The sequence below is a fragment of the Microcaecilia unicolor genome, chromosome 1 (genome assembly GCF_901765095.1).
Source record: "Microcaecilia unicolor chromosome 1, aMicUni1.1, whole genome shotgun sequence".
Taxonomy (NCBI): domain Eukaryota; kingdom Metazoa; phylum Chordata; class Amphibia; order Gymnophiona; family Siphonopidae; genus Microcaecilia; species Microcaecilia unicolor.
The window spans coordinates 120,908,984-120,928,991 of NC_044031.1; the positions used below are offsets into that span (position 1 = coordinate 120,908,984).

At 48.1% G+C, this 20,008-nt stretch overlaps 1 protein-coding gene across 1 annotated transcript in view; it reads left to right on the forward strand.

Annotated features, from left to right (window-relative positions):
• LOC115468148 (cilia- and flagella-associated protein 69-like) overlaps positions 1-20,008 on the forward strand; it is a 640,933-nt gene that overhangs the window by 213,488 nt on the left and 407,437 nt on the right. The window contains 3 exon segments of the mRNA XM_030199696.1: positions 431-583; positions 6,630-6,668; positions 6,671-6,809. Of these exon segments, the coding sequence (XP_030055556.1) occupies positions 431-583; positions 6,630-6,668; positions 6,671-6,809 (331 nt within the window).

Consider the following 20,008-nt stretch of genomic DNA (forward strand, 5'->3'; position numbering starts at 1 on the left):
TGATGTTCATACCGCCCTGTATATGATTGTTTGTTAGAGATTCAATCCACTCCACTTCCCTCCTCCAAGTTCCATTCTGTCTGATTGGTTCTTCGTTCCTGTGACGTCGCGTTTGTTTGCTTGGCAACTATACAGCGTTCCGTTTCCTCGACGTGAGGGCGGGGACAGTGAGAGCCAATGAAACGCTGAACTACAGACTTACGAACCCTACACTGCCACAGTGCCACGGAGTCAGCTTCAGAATGTTGGAGGTGCTTTTTATTATATAGGATAGGATATAGATTTTTTTAAGATCTCAATGCTGTGTCTCATGTTTAAGGCTTACTTTTGAATTTTTAATACATACAAATTATATGAATTTTTTCCATGTGTACTTATATATTAACCTTGCAGCGGTTTGTGCTTGAACTGTTTGTTTTAATGCACATAGGTTTTCAGCCCACCAGTTCAAACTATAAAATACGGATTGTTGAATCAACAGGATTGGCAGAAACTCTTGTTTTGTTATTGCATCCGCTTGAAAATCTGCTTGAGGAAAAGATATGGCTACTTAAAACACTACAGATTCTTTCCAGTTCCTCTGGTTTGTATTCTTTAAATCCTATTATATCACAGAAGGCTGTATTTTCTTGAATCCTATACAATATATTTTTTTAATTTAATTTGCAGTTTTTATGTTGCACTTTTGAAAACGTTGGGGGTTAATATTCAAAGTGATTTAACTGGGCAGGAGTGACTCCTGCCTGATTAAATCACATTAGCTGGCCCAGGAGCAGATACTCAGTGGCACTTAACCAGACGGCAGTCAAGGCAGAGCTGGGAGTTATATGGGCACTGGTTATATTCAGTGCCGAAGTCTGCATAGGCATGTTAGATCACATAAATAACAGTTCTAACTATGCTTGGTTAGCTGTGTGGTTACGGTACTGTGTACCAGCTGTACCCAGATAGGGTACCCCGACAAAATGGCTCACAACAAAATAGCCTCAACAAAATAGCTCAAAGACAAAATAGCCCAATAGTCATTTACACATTTTAGTGTTCAGTGCTCTACCTTGGCACCAGCACTCCAGGTTGAGTTGGGGCAAAATGCAGCTGTATGCGGAAAGGACCCTGTTCAATAGCAGAGATATGGGTTATCACTAGGGTTACCATATTTTGTCCTCTCAAAAAGAGGACATTCCCGCCCCTTGCCCCCGCCCACACACCGCCCCTTTCATATCCTTGCCCCGCCCATGCACCATCCCTTTCACATCCTCGCCCCGCCCAAGCACCACCCCGTCACATATTCCCCTGCCCCCTCCCCCCGGGTCACATATTCCCCTCCCCTTACTATCTACTGCCCTGGTGGTCTAGTGACCTCTTCGGGGCAGGAAAGAGCCCCGGATTACCTCTGGATAGCTTCTGGGCATTGCCAAAGACCTGGCTATTTGATGCTGGTGCCCAGATAGTGTCTGGCACTGAATATCTGGGTCTGCTTTAGCTGGCCATGTTCAGTGTTTAAAGAAACACTAACAACTGCCTGCTGAATATTGCTCCCTTTCTTTTTAACTGAGTCCCTTTAATCTTTGAAAGTGTGCATTCTTTTTTGAAAATGGGAAACACTAGTAGAAAAATGGTAGCATCCAGTACATGTGAATTGTGAATATTAAAGTGCATTTCTTTGGGGGAATTAAGAAGGTAGTGTCTTGGAAAACTAGCAACTGTAAAGTTTCTTTTCTTCTATATTTATGTGGTTTAGAACACAGAAATTGTTGGGGTTTTCCTTGATGGAAGCCTCACAAATTATAAATCATAATAAAAATCATACTGTTATAAGAGTCAGATAATAGACTCATTTACTGCTTTGTTTACTAAATAAAGTTAAAGTACAATGAACTATAAAGTGTACTACAAAGTAGTAAATTTAAAACGAATCAGAGAAACTTTTTCTTCACTCAACGTGTAATTAAACTCTGGAATTCATTGCCAGAGAATGTGGTAAAGGCTGTTAGCTTAGCGGGGTTTAAAAAAAGTTTTGGTCAGCTTCATAACGGAAAAGTCCATAAATCATTACTAAAATGGATTTGGGGAAACTCCATTGCTTATTTCTGGGATAATGTCACAACTGTCAGGAATAGTGAGCCCTTGGACCAAAGCCGGAGCTTTGGCGGACAAATCACCTGGGCTGGCACAGGCAGGAATCAGAACAGACTGGACTAGGATAAACTAACAGAGGTAACTAAAAACAATGGACAACACAAGAACCGGATCCAGACAAGGCAAGGAAAAGAAGGCAAAGGGCCAGAACTGGAACCCAAGACAGGACAAGGCAAGAATTGGAACAGGATTAAAACTGGGACTGGGACCCAGAAATGCAAGACAAGGCAAAACACGGAAGTAGATTAAAACTGGGTCCAGAAAAGGGCAAGGACTGGATCTGGACAGGACTAGCCTGAACGAAACACGACAAAGCACAACTAGACAGGCAAGACAGGGTAGGAGCTAGGCAACAAGAATAACAGAAGCAAGACAATAAACAAGGCTGGAACGGGCTTGGCTGGAACTGGACTCTGGAACGGGCTTGGCTTGGCTTGGTTTGGCTGGAACCGGATGCCGAAAGAAACTAGCTCAAACACATAGCAGGGACAGAACCTGGCTCAACACACAACAGGAATAGAACGTAGCAGAAACAGAGTTCAAGAGCCAGGAAGTAAATATAGCAGGGAAAGGATTAAGGACTTGGGGAAGACAAACAAAGAAGCAATGTGCTTACCAGCATCCACAGCTGGAAAGGAGGAGGCCAGGCAAATTGAGAGGCAACAGACCCAGCTGCATAACAGTGAGGTAATTAGGGACAATGCTGGCTTCTACAGACTGTCAGAATTAACAGAGAAGAACTACACATACAGGAAACAACAGGGGAAACAGGAACAGAGCTTGGCTTAAACTCAGAGCTTAACTATAGCAAGAGTCAAAAGCAGTGCTTCTCAGTAGTTTTTTTTTTTTTCCGCTTGAGGAGGCAGCGGTTCTCTCTGCCACTCCTCTACTGTCTGGGAAAGAGCCTTCCTTCAGTGCTTTTCGGATATTTTTTCGCTTTTTCCTTTCTTTCTCGTTTTGTTTTTCAAAAAAAATCCTTATTTTTCTTCAGTTGTTTTTTGGCCCACGTTTTAAGTTCCTTTATGTTTTCGTTGTGGGCTGTATTTAGGCTCTGCTCGGCCGGGGTAACCCCTATTTTTGGCCTTTATTTTTTTCATAGACACAATTGAGCTTTTTGATTTCGACAAACCCATCTTCTCTCCATGTCATCGAAGATTCCCAGTGGCTTCAAATGTTGTACTCGTGCAACCGGACCATCTTGGGTACTGATACACATTCTTGATGTATCCAGTGTCTCAGGCCTGGCCATAGCCAGCAAATTACATCCTTTCCCTTCGTATGAAGAGAAGGACGCAAATTTCCCTAGAGGCTGAGAGAGAAAAAACTTTTTGGAGCTTGGTCCGGTCCTTCGGCATCGGGTCGGTGTCAAAGGAAGCATCGACATCGGGAGTCACTGTAGGGATGGCTGCTGCTGTGAGACCCAGGGACACTGGGAGTAGTGAGGCATCGAGTGGGTCTCCACATGTTTCAAGGCCTCCGACCCTGAGGCATTGTGAGGATTCCATGTCATCCTCGGCACCGAGGAGTCTCGGTAAGGAGCATCAGGCAAAGGCCAAGAAGCACAGACACCAATCTCCTTTGACACACGATGCTGGAAGCTCCAGGATGTCGAGGGATCAGGCTCCTGAGAAGCGTCAGTGCTCTATTCAGGAGGTGCCAGTTCGTCTGTCTCCTAGCAGCCGAGATCCTGCTCCCGCATCCCAGGCAATTAGGCAACCTGAGCCCGCACCGGTCCCCGCGTCCTTTACCAATGGCGCATCTTAACAAGCGACTCTGGGCCTCACTCCCAGAGTTTTTGGAGGCCTTTATGCAGCGATGTGCATCAGCATCGGGGGTGCCTGTGGCTACTATGCCTTCCGCTGTGGCCTCGCCTGGTCCCCAGCCCGCAGTGTGGCCCTTGTGCCATTTGCGGTTCCGGTGTCAACTGCCACCCAGGCTGGTTCTCTTTCGACATCGATGGAGGGAGCTTCACCAGAGTCGAGGCAAGAACTGCCATTCTCGAGGCCCCAGGTCCTCGAAGTCGAGGTGGGTATGGTCTCAGACATCCCGGAGGAAGTACTGTCTGACACCGAGGAGGAGTGCTCGTTGGAGTCTGAAGAGGATCCCAGGTACTTTTCCTCTGATGAGTCCTTTGAGATTACTTCAGAACCTTCCCCTCCACCTAAGAAAAGGCTATCACCACCTGAGAGCCTCTCTTTCACCTTGTTTGTGTGGGAAATGGCTGAGACCATACCCTTCCCTAAGGAGGCAGTCACGGCTTCCTCTGTATGAGGTACTCAAGGCAGACCTCATGCGGAAACTGGGCGTCCCCTCTGTCTGTTTCTGTGGGCCCCAAGAAAATTGACACCCAGTATTGGATCCACGGGGAACTTGGGTTGGCGAGGTCTCAGTACCCCACAACTCTATGGTGGTGGATTCCGCTCTTAAGAGAGCCAAGAGTACTAGGGACTATGCTTCGGCTCCCCCAGACAGAGAAGCTAGGACTTTGGACTCTTTTGGGAGAAAAATGTATCATGCCGCAATGCTCATTGCCCATATTCAATCATACCAGCTCTTCACAAGCGTTTACTTGCAGAACTTGGTGAGGCAGCTGTTTGACTTGGTTGATGCATTCCCTCCAGAGCACGCCGAGCCTTTTCGCCAGCTGGTCAAGCAGCAGAAGGCGTGTTGCAAGTTCTTGGCCAGGAGCACTTATGACACTTTTGACGTGGCATCCAGAATCTCTGCCCAAGGTATAGCGATGCGCAGGCTCTCATGGCTGTGTGTCTCTGACCTAGACCATTCGGTCCAGCAGAGAATGGCAGATGCCCCATGCTGGGGGCATAATCCTTTTGGAGAGAAGGTTGAGGAACTGGTTGACCATATCAAGAAGCATACCGATGTTATGTCTTCTCTCTCCCGCCAGACGCCTTCTGCGACCACCTCCTCATGTAGGATGTATTTTGGTGGGTCCCAGAGTACTTCTTCCAATGATGAGTGGTTCCAGCTTCTCACTCCCATCCATATTGCAGCAAAGGAGGATCGTCAGTCGGTCCTTCAACGTTTTACCTCCTGTAGTTTTGGCATGTTTGAATGCAAGTGTTCCATCAGGAATCGCTCGCAAGTAGAGACCATTTTCGTCAGCATTGAAAATGTCACGAGGTGCAAACTCATTCAAGATGGTAGGAAGAACTGAAACAACCCAATTTTCAGCACCAAAGTCATCAGCATCTTGTTTCTCACCATGCTGTTTCTTGAATTTTATGCTGTTCCTCTCCTTCCATCTTTCCAACCATCCAACAGTGGCTTTGAATTCAGTTAGTCCAAGACTTTCAGCTAGCTGATTAGCTTTCTCCATAAGCAGTGGACCACTGACGGGAAACTTTCTGCTCCTGACTTGAGAAAACCACCGATGAAGAGCATCTTCTACCTCCTCAGCTTTTCCCACCCATTTTCGTTTCCGTTGTGGATTTGCATTGTTTTGCCAGTCTTCCAGAAGCTGGTCTTTCTGCTTCAAGACACGTGAAATTTGACTGGGATTGACACCGTATTCTTTAGCAATAGATGCTTGACTTTGTTTTCTAATTTTAAAGAACTTCTATTTGTTCAGCCAGTGTTAAAGTCTTACAGTTCCGCCGCGATGACAACGACCCCAGTGTACACTCTAACAACATTCTTTCGCTTATTCTGCCTGTGACAGTTAAAGGGGCGGTAAATTTGAAATCTCGTTGGTTGTCACGCGCCAATCGGCTTCCATATTCCATGCACGCCTTATGTGGAGTCTTTTCTGCAGAGGAGCGGTCTTAAACCATGCATATAAGTGAATCTTGCAGTTAATCAGTGGTGCGCTAAACTGAAGTTTGTCCCCATAGAAATTGATGGCGCCAAAAACGGAACCAAAGTACGGCATGCAGTTAAACAGAGCATGCGCTTATCCAACGTGCACTTAAATGGAGTGCACTGTATTTTCAAAAAGGCTGTGTGTTGGCAGATCCTTTTCTAAAATGCTATCAGAAATTGATATGTCCTGATTTAATTGTTTCAGTTAAGAATTATATATTCTATAGGAGGGACATGGGTGGGTAAATGTGTTCACTAAAGATTTGCACAGTATCATAGAATCTGGGGGATTTGCATCTAATTTGTGCACAAGGGTTTACACCAGGTTTTTAGCTGATGTAAATCCTTGGGTGCAGATTCTAGCATTCACGCTATTCTATAAACGGGTGGAGCACTGTTTTCTACGATGGTTCTCAATGCGCATTTTTTCATGGCACCCAAATTCGGGTGCCATTTACAGAATATAATCCTATTTCAAAAGATTTGCATCTTAAAATATTTATCAGCCTCAAAAGGTATCTGTCCTCCCTACCTACTTAGTTGATTTACTTTTAAAAGATATCATGATTTGTTGTTCTGTCACACAGAAATTAAGGTTACCCACTCAGTCTTAAGAATTGTATCTAATGGGAAACTTATACATTGTCTCTATAATATTGTGTGTTTTCTAGGCGTAAACTGCAACCTGATGATAAAAGCACAAGCAGCCACATAATTTGCTCCCATTTAAATGATCCTGATCCTTCAGGACAGCTATTGTTTCCGTCATCAGAAATTCTCTGGAATTTATTAGAAAATGGTGATTCAAAGGAAGAAAATTATTAAACAGCTAACAACCTAGAATGTATTAAGTAGTATTATAAAATATACATGGGTATTTTCAAAACACTTGTAAACTAATACTAGGCGGTATGATTTACTAAGGCGCATCAGCGTTTTTAATGCGCCCTTTAAGTTAAGATGTATTTAATGTTCTCCGAGGACAAGCAGGCTGCTTGTTCTCACGACTGGGTGACGTCCGCGGCAGACCCCCCAACCGGAAAAAGGGCTTCGCGGGACGGTCGGCACGCAGGGCACGCCCACCGCGCATGCGCGGCCGTCTTCCGCCCGTGCGCGACCGCTCCCGCCAGTTCCTTTTTTCCGCGTCTGGAGAGAGTCGTGCCCCGCCGCTCTCTCTGATTCAGCCGCCGGATTTTCGATCGCGTTTACGCCGATCGTGCTTTTTCTTTGTTTATTTCGGTTTTGTTACCGTCCGGTTTCTTTTTGAAAAAAAAAAAAAAAAAAAAAGAAACCCTGCGCATGTGGAGCACGCGCTCCCTTTTTCCCCTCGCTTCCAGCGGGGACGCTTGCGTTGCGGCCTAGTGGCCGCACGGTCGTTTTCCCTTTTCGTGGTGTGATTTCAGCCACCATTGACGACTTTGACTTCGCCGACGCGATTTTTCCGTCGATGTCCTCGAAGGTCCCGAGTGGATTTAAAAAGTGTGGTCGCTGCGGCCGGCCGATCTCGCAGACCGACACCCACGCTTGGTGCCTCCAGTGCCTCGGGCCGGAGCACAATATCAAGTCGTGTTCTCTGTGTCTCGGTCTCCGGAAACGGACTCAGGTTGCGAGGCAAGTTCTGCGGGACCGTCTTTTTGGAACTTGCGCCGGCCCCTCGACGTCGACCTCGAAGGCATCGGTATCGACGCCCGGCCCTTCGGTACCGATATCGATGCCCGAGACATCGGCACCGATGGCAGCGACCCCAGGAGAACAGGTCCCGTCGGCCCGCCGGTCCTCCGGTGAGAGTGGGGGTGAGAGGCCGCGTGGACAGTCGGCCCCGGTCACTCCCTCAGCTCGTGGGCCACGGGACCGAACCCTGTCTGACCCGGTACCTCGAGACCGAGGGGGATCGACCTCCTCCTCCTCCATGCCTTCCGGCGCCGGTGACGGGCATCGTAAGAAAGATAAGAAGCGTCGTCACCGGTCGCCCTCGGTGCATCCGGATATCGGAGAGGAGGCGACGCCGAAGCGTCATCGTCGAGAGGAGAGGTCTCCGTCGGTTGTGGAGGTACCGACGCGTCGGGGTTCCGGCACCTCGGTGCCGTCTCCTGGCCCCCCAGCAGCTTCTGGCGCCGACACCCCTACCGGCCCCACCGCCTTTCCCGGCAGCGGGCCTGGACGAGTGCCTCAGAGCCATCCTTCCGGGGATCCTGGAAGGGCTGATACGCCAGGCTGTGCCAGCGCCGGGGGTGCTTGCGCCCTCGGCGCCGATGACTGTGGCGCCGGCGAGCTCTAGCCCGGCGCCGGGGCCGTCGACACCGCCGCCGCTTGCGGTGCCGGTCTCGACCGCCACGCAGGTGGAGTCCCCGTCGACGTCGATGGAGGGAGCTCCGTCCCCGCCGGCGCGGGAGTCCACCGCTCGACGACACCGAGACCTTGGTGCCTCGACGTCGAGCCGGGCCCGGTTCAGGACTCAGCTACATGAGCTTATGTCCGACACCGAGGATGAGGACTCGTGGGGGGAAGAGGAGGACCCTAGATATTTCTCCTCAGAGGAGTCTACGGGCCTTCCCTCGGACCCCACGCCTTCACCGGAGAGGAAACTCTCACCTCCCGAGAGTCTCTCCTTTGCCTCCTTTGTGCGGGATATGTCTATTAGCATTCCCTTCCCCGTGGTCTCTGTGGAAGAGCCGAGGGCCGAGATGCTCGAGGTCCTCGACTATCCATCACCACCTAGAGAGTCCTCCACGGTGCTGCTGCACAATGTCCTTAAGGAGACGCTGCTTCGGAACTGGGTGCGACCATTAACTAACCCCACCATTCCCAAGAAAGCAGAGTCCCAGTACAGGATCCACTCCGACCCAGAGCTAATGCGGCCACAATTGCCCCCATGACTCAGCGGTCGTGGATTCTGCTCTCAAGAGGGCACGGAGTTCGAGGGATACCGCCTCGGCGCCCCCGGGGCGGGAGTCTCGCACTCTGGACTCGTTTGGGAGGAAGGCCTACCAATCCTCCATGCTCGTGACCCGCATCCAATCATACCTGCTCTATATGAGCATTCACATGCGGACCTATGTGCAGCAACTGGCGGACCTGGTCGAGAAGCTCCCGCCGGAGCAGTCCAGGCCTTATCAGGAGGTGGTCAGGCAGCTGAAGGCGTGCAGAAAGTTCCTGTCCAGGGGTATCTATGACACCTGTGACGTGGCATCTCGTGCTGCGGCCCAAGGTATAGTGATGCGCAGGCTCTCATGGCTGCGTGCCTCTGACCTGGACAACCGCACCCAGCAGAGACTGGCCGACGTCCCTTGCCGGGGGATAACATTTTTGGTGAGAAGGTCGAGCAGATGGTGGACCAACTGCATCAGCGGGAAACCGCTCTCGACAAGCTCTCCCACCGGGCGCCTTCAGCATCCACCCTCACAGGTGGACGTTTTTCCCGGGCCCGGCAGGCTGCACCCTATTCTTTGCGAAGCGTAGGTACAACCAGCCGGCCCGAAGGCCTCGTCAGGCACAGGGACAGCCCCAGCGCGCTCGTTCTCGTCAACAGCGTGCGCCTAAGCAGCCCCCTGCGCCTCCACAGCAAAAGCCGGGGACGGGCTTTTGACTGGATCCACGGGAACATAGCCGCCCTACAATGTCCGTACCGGACGATCTGCCGGTCGGAGGGAGGTTAAAATTTTTCACCAAAGGTGGCCTCTCATACCTCCGACCAGTGGGTTCTCCAAATAGTGCGGTGCGGATACGCCCTGAATTTGGCCTCCCTGCCTCCAAATTGTCCTCCGGGAGCTCAGTCTTTCAGCTCCCATCACAAGCAGGTACTTGCAGAGGAACTCTCCGCCCTTCTCAGCGCCAATGCGGTCGAGCCCGTACCACCCGGGCAGGAAGGGCAGGGATTCTATTCCAGATACTTCCTTGTGGAAAAGAAAACAGGGGGGATGCGTCCCATCCTAGACCTGAGAGGCCTGAACAATTCCTGTCAAAGAAAAGTTCAGGATGCTTTCCTTGGGCACCCTTCTGCCAATGATTCAGAAAAAACGATTGGCTATGTTTCCCTGGATTTAAAGGACGCATATACTCACATACCCGATACTGCCAGCTCACAGACAGTATCTCAGATTCCGCCTGGGCGCACGGCACTTTCAGTATTGTGTGCTGCCCTTTGGGCTCGCCTCTGCCCCACGAGTGGTTTACCAAGTGCCTCGTGGTGGTAGCGGCCTACCTACGCAAGCTGGGAGTGCACGTGTTCCCATATCTCGACGATTGGCTGGTCAAGAGACACCTCGGAGGCAGGAGCCCTCCGGTCCATGCAGTGCACTATTCAGCTTCTGGAGCTGCTGGGGTTTGTGATAAATTACCCAAAGTCCCATCTCCAGCCAACCCGTCCTCTGGAATTCATAGGAGCTCTGCTGAATACCCAGACGGCTCAGGCCTACCTTCCCGAAGCGAGGGCCACAATCTCCTGGCCCTGGCTTCGCAGACCAGAGCGTCTCAGCAGATCACAGCTCGGCAGATGTTGAGACTTCTGGGTCATATGGCCTCCACAGTTCATGTGACTCCCATGGCTCGTCTTCACATGAGATCTGCTCAATGGACCCTACTTCCCAGTGGTTCCAAGCCACCGGAATCTAGAGATGTCCATCCGCCTCTCCACCAGTTGCCGCACTTCAACTGCTCTGGTGACCTCCGGACCATTTGACACTGGGACGTCCATTTCAATTCCACAGCCCACGAAAGGTGTTGACGACGGATGCATCTCGCCTGGGTGGGGAGCTCATGTCGATGGCTTCACACCCAGGGTCCTGTGGTCCCTCCAGGAAAAGGGATCTGCAGATCAACCTCCTGGAGCGCCCGAGCGATCTGGAACGCACTGAAGGCTTTCAGAGATCGGCTGTCCTGCCAAATTATCCAAATTCGGACAGACAATCAGGTTGCAATGTATTACGTCAACAAGCAGGGGGGCCCGGATCTCGCCCCTGTGTCAGGAGGCCGTCGGGATGTGGCGTTGGGCGTGTCGGTTCGGCATGCGCCTCCAAGCCACGTACCTGGCAGGCGTAACAACATTCTGGCCGACAGACTGAGCAGAGTCATGCAACCGCACGAGTGGTCGCTCCACGCCAGAGTGGTACGCAAGATCTTCCGAGAGTGGGGCACCCCCTCGGTGGACCTTTTCGCCTCTCAGACCAACCACAAGCTGCCTCTGTTCTGTTCCAGACTTCAGGCACACGGCAGGCTAGCGTCGGACGCTTTTCTCCTCCATTGGGGGACCGGCCTCCTGTATGCTTATCCTCCCATACCTTTGGTGGGGAAGACCTTACTGAAGCTCAAGCAAGACCGCGGCACCATGATTCTGATAGCGCCCTTTTGGCCCCGTCAGATCTGGTTCCCTCTTCTTCTGGAGTTGTCCTCCGGGAACCGTGGAGATTGGAGTGTTTTCCGACTCTCATCTCGCAGAACGACGGAGCGTTGCTGCACCCCAACCTTCAGTCCCTGGCTCTCACGGCCTGGATGTTGAGGGCGTAGACTTCACTGCGTTGGGTCTGTCTGAGGGTGTCTCCCGGGTCTTGCTTGCCTCTAGGAAGGATTCCACTAAAAAGAGTTACTTTTTCAAGTGGAGGAGGTTTGTCGTGTGGTGTGAGAGCAAGGCCTTAGAACCTCGTTCTTGCCCTGCACAGAACCTGCTTGAATACCTTCTGCACTTATCAGAGTCTGGCCTCAAGACCAACTCAGTAAGGAATCACCTTAGTGCGATTAGTGCTTACCATTATCGTGTGGAAGGTAAAGCCATCTCTGGAGAGCCTTTAGTCGTTCGATTCATGAGAGGCTTGCTTTGTCAAAGCCCCCTATCAAGCCTCCTACTGTGTCATGGGATCTCAACGTCGTCCTCACCCAGCTGATGAGACCTCCTTTTGAGCCACTGAATACCTGCCATCTGAAGTACTTGACCTGGAAGGTCATTTTCTTGGTGGCAGTTACTTCCGCTCGTAGGGTCAGTGAGCTTCAAGCCCTAGTAGCTCATGCTCCATATACCAAATTTCATCACAACAGAGTAGTGCTCCGTACCCACCCAAAGTTCCTGCCGAAGGTGGTGTCAGAGTTCCATCTTAACCAGTCAATTGTCTTGCCAACATTCTTTCCCAGGCCGCATACCCGCCCTGCTGAACGTCAGTTGCACACATTGGACTGCAAGAGAGCATTGGCCTTCTACTTGGAGCGGACACAGCCCAACAGACAGTCCGCCCAATTGTTTATTTCTTTCGACCCTAACAGGCTAGGGGTCGCTGTCGGGAAACGCACCATCTCCAATTGGCTAGCAGATTGCATTTCCTTCACTTACGCCCAGGCTGGGCTGACTCTTGAGGGTCATGTCACGGCTCATAGTGTCAGAGCCATGGCAGCGTCGGTGGCCCACTTGAAGTCAGCCACTATTGAAGAGATCTGCAAGGCTGCGACGTGGTCATCTGTCCACACATTCACATCTCATTACTGCCTCCAGCAGGATATCCGACGCGACAGTCGGTTCGGGCAGTCGGTGCTGCAGAATCTGTTTGGGGTGTAAATCCAACTCCACCCTCTAGGACCCGAATTTATTCTGGTCAGGCTGCACTCTCAGTTAGTTGTTCTTCGTAGGTCAATTTCTGTTGTACCCTCGCCGTTGCGAGGTTCAATTGACCTGGGTTCTTGTTTTGAGTGAGCCTGAGAGCTAGGGATACCCCAGTCGTGAGAACAAGCAGCCTGCTTGTCCTCGGAGAAAGTGAATGATACATACCTGTAGCAGGTGTTCTCCGAGGACAGCAGGCTGATTGTTCTCACCTACCCTCCCTCCTCCCCTTTGGAGTTGTGTGTTTCATCTTTTGCTAGTCATTCAACTGGCGGGAGCGGTCGCGCACGGGCGGGAAGACGGCCGCGCATGCGCGGTGGGCGTGCCCTGCGTGCCGACCGTCCCGCGAAGCTTTTTTCCGGTTGGTGGGGGCTGCCGCGGACGTCACCCAGTCGTGAGAACAATCAGCCTGCTGTCCTCGGAGAACACCTGCTACAGGTATGTATCATTCACTCTAACACGCCAATATATTCCTATGGGCGCATTAGCGTTTAATGCGTGTCAACTATTAACGTGTGTTAAAAACACTAACGCGTCTATAGAGTGCCTTAGTAAACACAGCCCTAGGTAAAGCAAAGATCTAAATACAAATGTCTCATTTTAAACATTGCAGTAATATGTGATGCCACTTCTATAACGTAGACACTTTCAAACAGGGAGATAAAGGACCTCAGATATTATCCTGTTTTGTTTTCAAAATTCATCAACTGTTTTCTTTCATTGGTCCAAAAAAACTTCCCTTTTTCATTATTTATAAGTTAATCATTTCAGTCAATATTATCATCAAAACTTTAGTCACACAGCAAAATCAGCACTTTATCTTTGTTCCACCTGGCAAAGGCCTTCATTTTACAGAATTGCTGCTTTAGGGGCTGCCTCTCACATTGCTAACATATCACTGTGACATTCTGTGCTCTGTTAAAAGTTCTCACTAACACCCTCATGATCAAAAGCAAACGCCGGCGCTAGAGGCTGTTAGCGCCATACTAGCACTGGCGATTGCTACCGCCCCATGATTAGAGCCCTCGAGCGTGTAAAACAACGCGCTCGAGGGCTCTTTGCGCAAGTAGCATGCTAATGCATGCTAAACAGGGCTCAGTGCATTCATCGCCAATGATCAGCGGTCAGCGCGCCAAAATTTGGGTCGCTGGCCGCAGCAAACCCTATGCCAGCTCCGAGCTGGCATTAGGGTTTGCAGATCATTGGGGAGGAATGGTGAGCCCTGTCCAGCATGCAGTTGTATGGTGGCAGGCCCCGTTCCGCCCCCCCCCCCCCCCCCCCCCCCAAAGCAAATCTGCCAACAGGTATATTTTTTCTCATGTGGATTAGTAAACAATGAAGGTTCCGTCATCATCTCACAGACTTTACAGTGACCACATTTTTTATGTTCACCAATCTACTCTGTTACATCAGAAACTGAAGGTAACTGTGACAACGTATTTCCTTGAAATTTCTTCCATGACTTTAAGCAATTATTAGTTTCCTACTTTTAAAACAAGAATGTACAAACAACACTTCCAATGTCACTTTAATGCAATTGAAATCTTCCATGTTAATGGTGAATAACACATTTTGCATACAATATTTTCTTTCTCTGAAGGTATAAAATCTTTTATTTGAAACAACAAATCCTAATTATATTTGTTTGTTCTATACTATTATTGAACAGTGCTCTGTAATAAACCGTATGAACTTGAACAACCACCTTCCAAAAATTTTTCATTAAAAAATTGTGATTGTTGAAAAACAATCTCTTTCCCTCCCCACCCCCCAATGCCTGCAGCCAACCAAGCTGGATACATGATAGAGGAGCTTCAGGAGTACACAATTATTTTTCAACATTTTAGTGCCCTACAATTTAGTGATTGCTGGACTTGGAGACAATGACGATGCCACAAACCAAAGTTAATAAAATTGAGGCAGACGTTTTCACTGGTTCGTTAGCGCGTCTCTACAGATTCAGACTCGCAGCATTTTAAAGTCTTTTTTAAAACTCTTTTACATACTTGATCTTCAAAGTTCAAGTCATCTCTGTTTACCACCAGTATTGTTTATGAGACTCCTGAGGCAGGCACACTCGCCGAAACACAGTGCTGTCTAGTTCTTTTTATGAAATAAATTTGAGTTTGGTATATCCTCCTCTCCCATTTTTAAGAATATAATGCTCATAACATCCCTCAAATCTTCATCGGTCCTTTTTTTTTTTTCAAAACTTTTTTTTATTTGTTTCTTCAAGCAACAAGCTGTGTTCCTTCAACAGCATACAGCATATTTGCTATTCAAAAGATCAAAATTACTTAGCTTTAAAAATGGACACACTGCCAAAATGTTCAAGGCATAAATCATCCGATAAAATGAAAAAGCTATTATTGTATTTAAAAGCATCTGCATGCCAATATGTCTTTTGCTGGAGACTCATCTCTCTTTGAGTGAGTCTCTTAAACTCAAACAAGATTGCTTATATTCTGCAGTGCTTTGTAAAAACATAGGGAATAGCTATACTGTTTGCAAAATCTTTAGATTATAAAATTATTTCTCATAATTATGATACAGAGTGACGACGGATACTTGCTACTGTACAGACTGTCAGCAGTAAAACCTATATATTACTTAATATGTATTGTTCCAATGTTGATGGCCCAAGCTTTTTTCAGAAGATTGCTCACCAGCTTTCTCTGGTACATACAAATCACATTTGATTAGGAGTGGACTTCCACTTGACACAATCTTAGATAAAAAAAAAACAACTGATAGCCGAACAGCCACAGTTAAAGTCCAGATTAGTTGTTCAAAAAGTGATGCAGGATTGGCGGCTGTTGGATGCTTGGCGTATTGTAACCAGGCGCCTCTCTTGTGCAGCCAAGGATAGAACAATCTCCAGCCACAGGCTCCCGGCACAATGAAGAAATAGATGTCCACCAGTAACTTCAACCTTAAGGACTTTTATTCCATGCAGGTTTCTGGTACACAGTTCCAACAGCAGCATAGCACATACCAGGATTCAATACAGGCTTACAGGCTCCAGTCTGGGCTCTTTATCCAGTGCACAATAAACAGTAATTCAATTCCCAAGACAAACAGTTCTTTCAGTTCATCCCCACAGTTCAGTCACCCAGCAGCATTTTCTACCTTCTATCCTCTACCTTCAGGAGAGTTCAATATTTTAGGGACTCCTTCTACCCAAGGGTTTTCCCCTGCATCAGCTTCACAGTGAATTCAATACTTTTGGGACTTCCTCTTACCCAAGGAATTTCAGCCTGCTTTAGTACTTTAGGGACCTCCCTGCCCAAGGGTTTTCAGCCTGCAAATACTTTAGGGACCTCCCTGCCCAAGGGTTTTCAGCCTGCAACTGCTTCTCTCCTTCTGCTCCTCTCTCCTGAACTGAACTGAACTAATGAGACTCCTTCCCACCTGCCTAATCAATCCCTGGCTTCTGCCTTCAGAACCAATCATTCTCCACTCATTAGCTTCTCTACACACCCATACCAGCTGAGTTGAGCATGAGCCTAATGAGGAGCTCCTGCACACAGGGTTTCCTATCTCTTTTCCCCTAGTGGCCTACACCTCCTGTTAGCCTACACCCATGTCCTCCCCCATTGCAGCTAGGAGTCCAGTCCGGGTTTTCCATCTCACCCCCTGGCTCCTTGCCTGCAATGCCTTCTGGGACTTGTAGTTCAGACTGAAGCTGCCTTAACCCAACTATCCTGGATGTGACTTTATCACAGTATATACCGTCCACAAGATCTTGAGTATACCTTTCACTCAAAGCCCCGTAATTCTTTTTTTACTTTGTTTTGTTATGATTGCCATAGAAAAGTTTCACATACAAAATACTAAATTCAACACACAAACCAGCAACAAACTAGGAACCCACCCATCTCCCCTTCCCAGATAACAGACAGAAACCCCAGGCGAGAATATCACTTGACATACAAACATAACAAGCATGTGAGCCTAAGCTCTAACATGAGTTAACAGCTTTATCAGCGTCAATCCCTGATTGGAAGTGCTAGTCATGATATCGGTCTGACTGAAGGTAAATCGAGCTATCTGGCCAGTTCTCAAAGCAGTGAATATATATATATATATATATATATATATATATAATCCATTTTGTAGAGAACTGCAGGGATTGCTTCCAAGCCACTGCGAGAGCAACCTTAAGCTAATAGCCAGTCTGTGTAGAATGCTTTGTTTAAAACAATGTTTGATCCATCTGGTCTTAAATGGTGTAACAGTGGTCTTAAATATTGAGCATCTTTTTAGCTCTACCTGGGAGGACACAGTGGCCTCTACTATGGATAAGGTATACAAAAAAATACATCAGAGTATCTCTACATAGACCCCCTGTTCTTTTCCTGGTGGGAAGACTCCAGTCCATTAAGATGATAAATGATAATAATGAAAAAAAAATGAAATAATCGCCCTGCAAGTTGACTAGCAGGCTCAGTTTTCGAAAGAGACACCCATCTTTCGACACAAAATCAGAAGATGGGCGTCCTTCTCACAGGGTCGCCCAAATTGGCATAATCAAAAGCCGATTTTGGGCGTCCCCAACTGCTTTCCATCGCGGGGATGACCAAAGTTCATGGGGGCGTGTCAGAGGTGTAGCGAAGGCAGTACTTGGGCGTGCCTAACACATTGGCGTCCTCGACCCATAAAGAAAAAAAAAGGGTGTCCCTGACGAGCACTTGGACGACTTTATCTGGTCCTGTTTTTCTTACGACCAAGCCACAAAAAAAGTGCCCAAACTGACCAGATGACCACCAGAGAGAATCGGGGATCACTTTCCCTTACTCCCCCAGTGGTCACTACCCCCCTCCCACCCTCAAAAACATCTTTAAAAGTATTTTGTGCCAGCCTCAGATGTCATACTCAGGTCCATCACAGCAGTATGCAGGTCCCTGGAGCAGTTTTAGTGAGTGCAGTGCACCATCAAAAAACATCAGATGTCACACTCAGGTCATACTCAGGTCCATCACAGCAGTATGCAGGTACCTGGAGCAGTTTTAGTAGGTACAGTGCACTTCAGGCAGGCAGACCCAGGCCCACCCCCTGTGGAGGAAACAGTGAGCCCTCCAAAACCCACCAGAAACCCACTGTACCCACATCTAGGTGCCCTCCTTCACCCGTAAGGGCTACGGTAGTGGTGTACAGTGTGGGTGGTGGGTTTTAGGGGGGGTTTAGGGGGCTCAGCAGACAAGGGAGCTATGTTCCTGGGAGCATTTTATGAAGTCCACTGCAGTGCCCCCTAGGGTGCCCGGTTGGTGTCCTGGCATGTGAGGGGGACCAGTGCACTACAAATACCAGCTCCTCCCACGACCAAAGGGCTTGCATTTGGTCGTTTCTGAGATGGGCGTCCTCGGTTTCCATTATCGCCAAAAATCAGAAACGACCAAGTCTAGGGACAACCATCTCTAAGGACAACCAAAATTTCAAGATTTGGACGTCCCCGACCGTATTATCAAAATGAAAGATGGATGTCCATCTTGTTTCAATAATAAAGGTTCCCCGCCCCTCCATCGGGATGTTTTGCGAGGACGTCCTCAACAAAACTTGGGCGTCCCTTTCGATTATGCCCCTCAAGGTCTTCCAAGAGTGGGACACTTCCTCGGTGGGTCTTTTTGCCACTCATCTCATCTACAAAGTCTCTCAGTTCTGCTCCTGACTCAGGTCACATGACAGACCAGCATCAGATGCCTTTCTCCTCCTTTCAGAGGAGGATCTTTTGTATATGTATCCTCTGATACCTTTCATAGAGAAGAGTCTACTGAAACTCAAGCAAGATCAGGGAACTATATTCCTAATTGCTCCTTCTGGAGTTGTCCTCGGAAGAACCATGCAGATCGGAGTGTTTTCCGACCCTAATATTGCAGAACAAAGGGTCCCTACTACACCCCAGCCTCCAGTCTCTAGCCCTCACTGCTTGGATGTTGAGAGCCTAGATTTAAATCCTTGAATCTGCCTGAGGGCGTCTCCAAACTCTTGCTTGTTTCCAGAAAGGATTCACTAAGGGATATTATTTTTTTTAATGGAAAAGGTTTGTCTTCGAGTGTGTAGGTTAGGGCCTTAGATCCTCTTGCTTATCCTACCCAAACGTTGCTTGAATACCTGTTGCACCTCTCTGAATCCGTTTTGACAACAAACTCTTGTTAGGTTTCACCTTAGTGCAATCCATGCTTATCTCTGTGTAGGAGGTAAGTCCATCTTGGTACAACCTCTGGTTATTTGATTCCTGTGATTTGCTGTTGACAAAGGCCTCCCCCCCATCAAATGTCCTACTGTGTCATGGGTTCTCAACGTCCCATCAGTCTTGAGCCACTAGATTTCTTTCATCTGAAGTATATGACCTGGAAAGCTGTATTTTGGGTGGTGGTTACTTTAGCCTGCAGAGTCAGTGAACTGCAGGCCATAGTGGCTAATCCACTATACTTTAAATTTCACCACAACAGAGTAGTTCTGCTGACATTTTTTCCAAGTCCTCATGCCCATCCTGGTGAAAGAGTATTGCATACCTTAGACTGCAAGCAGACCTTGACCTTCAATCCTCGGTTCCCTACATGCAAGCATGTTTTGCCGTAGCGTCATCAGGGGAATGCCATTCTAAAATAGAGATAATATTTACTACAATGTAGCTCAAGAGCAATACTTGTATATTGAGTACAAGTATTGCTCTTGAGCTACATTGTGGTAAATATTATCTCTATTTAGAATGGCGTTCCCCTGATGACGCTACGGCGAAACATGCTTGCATGTAGGGAACCGAGGATACATAACAACACGGAACTGGTTCAGAAGTTCTACAATATTTTGTTTCAACGCACGTTATTAAAGTGACTGGGACTTCCACTAGCTACAGCTGAATTTATCCTCAAAGCACTAAGATAAGTGGTTTTCCTTGTGACCTTATAGTTTGGGATATCTGGATTCATGTAGGAATTTCAGTATCATCAAGAGTAGTTAAAGCGTAACATCTTAGGCAGGTGGGAGGCATAGTGCAATGATGTACTATCGAGTACAACACATTTAAAGGCTGCTAGTCAGTCTAGTGATGGTTACCCAGTCGCTGAGCACTACTTGCAAATGATAAAAATTACAAAAAAATTATTCTTCCATAAACGGTGCAGTATTCACTCCATTCCCAGATGCTCCCTCGGCAGCCGAACGCGGTCCTTCTCCAGGATTTTTTTTTTTTTTATATCATTTTTATTGATGACCAAAATACACAAGTAACAATAAGGTGAGAAAAACATTACATTACAAGTACGTTCCAATAGTCTGATAAACATCTAACATATTTCAACTGGTCATCTATGATTTTATTTTTCCATCTTATACCCTTCTAACCCCCCACCATCCCACCCCCCACCCACCCTCCTCCCCGCGAGCTTACCCGTTCAAGATTCTACTGCGAGCCGTGGGGGTCAGGGTATCCCAAAACAATAACCAACATTGTAATAGTCTATCTCC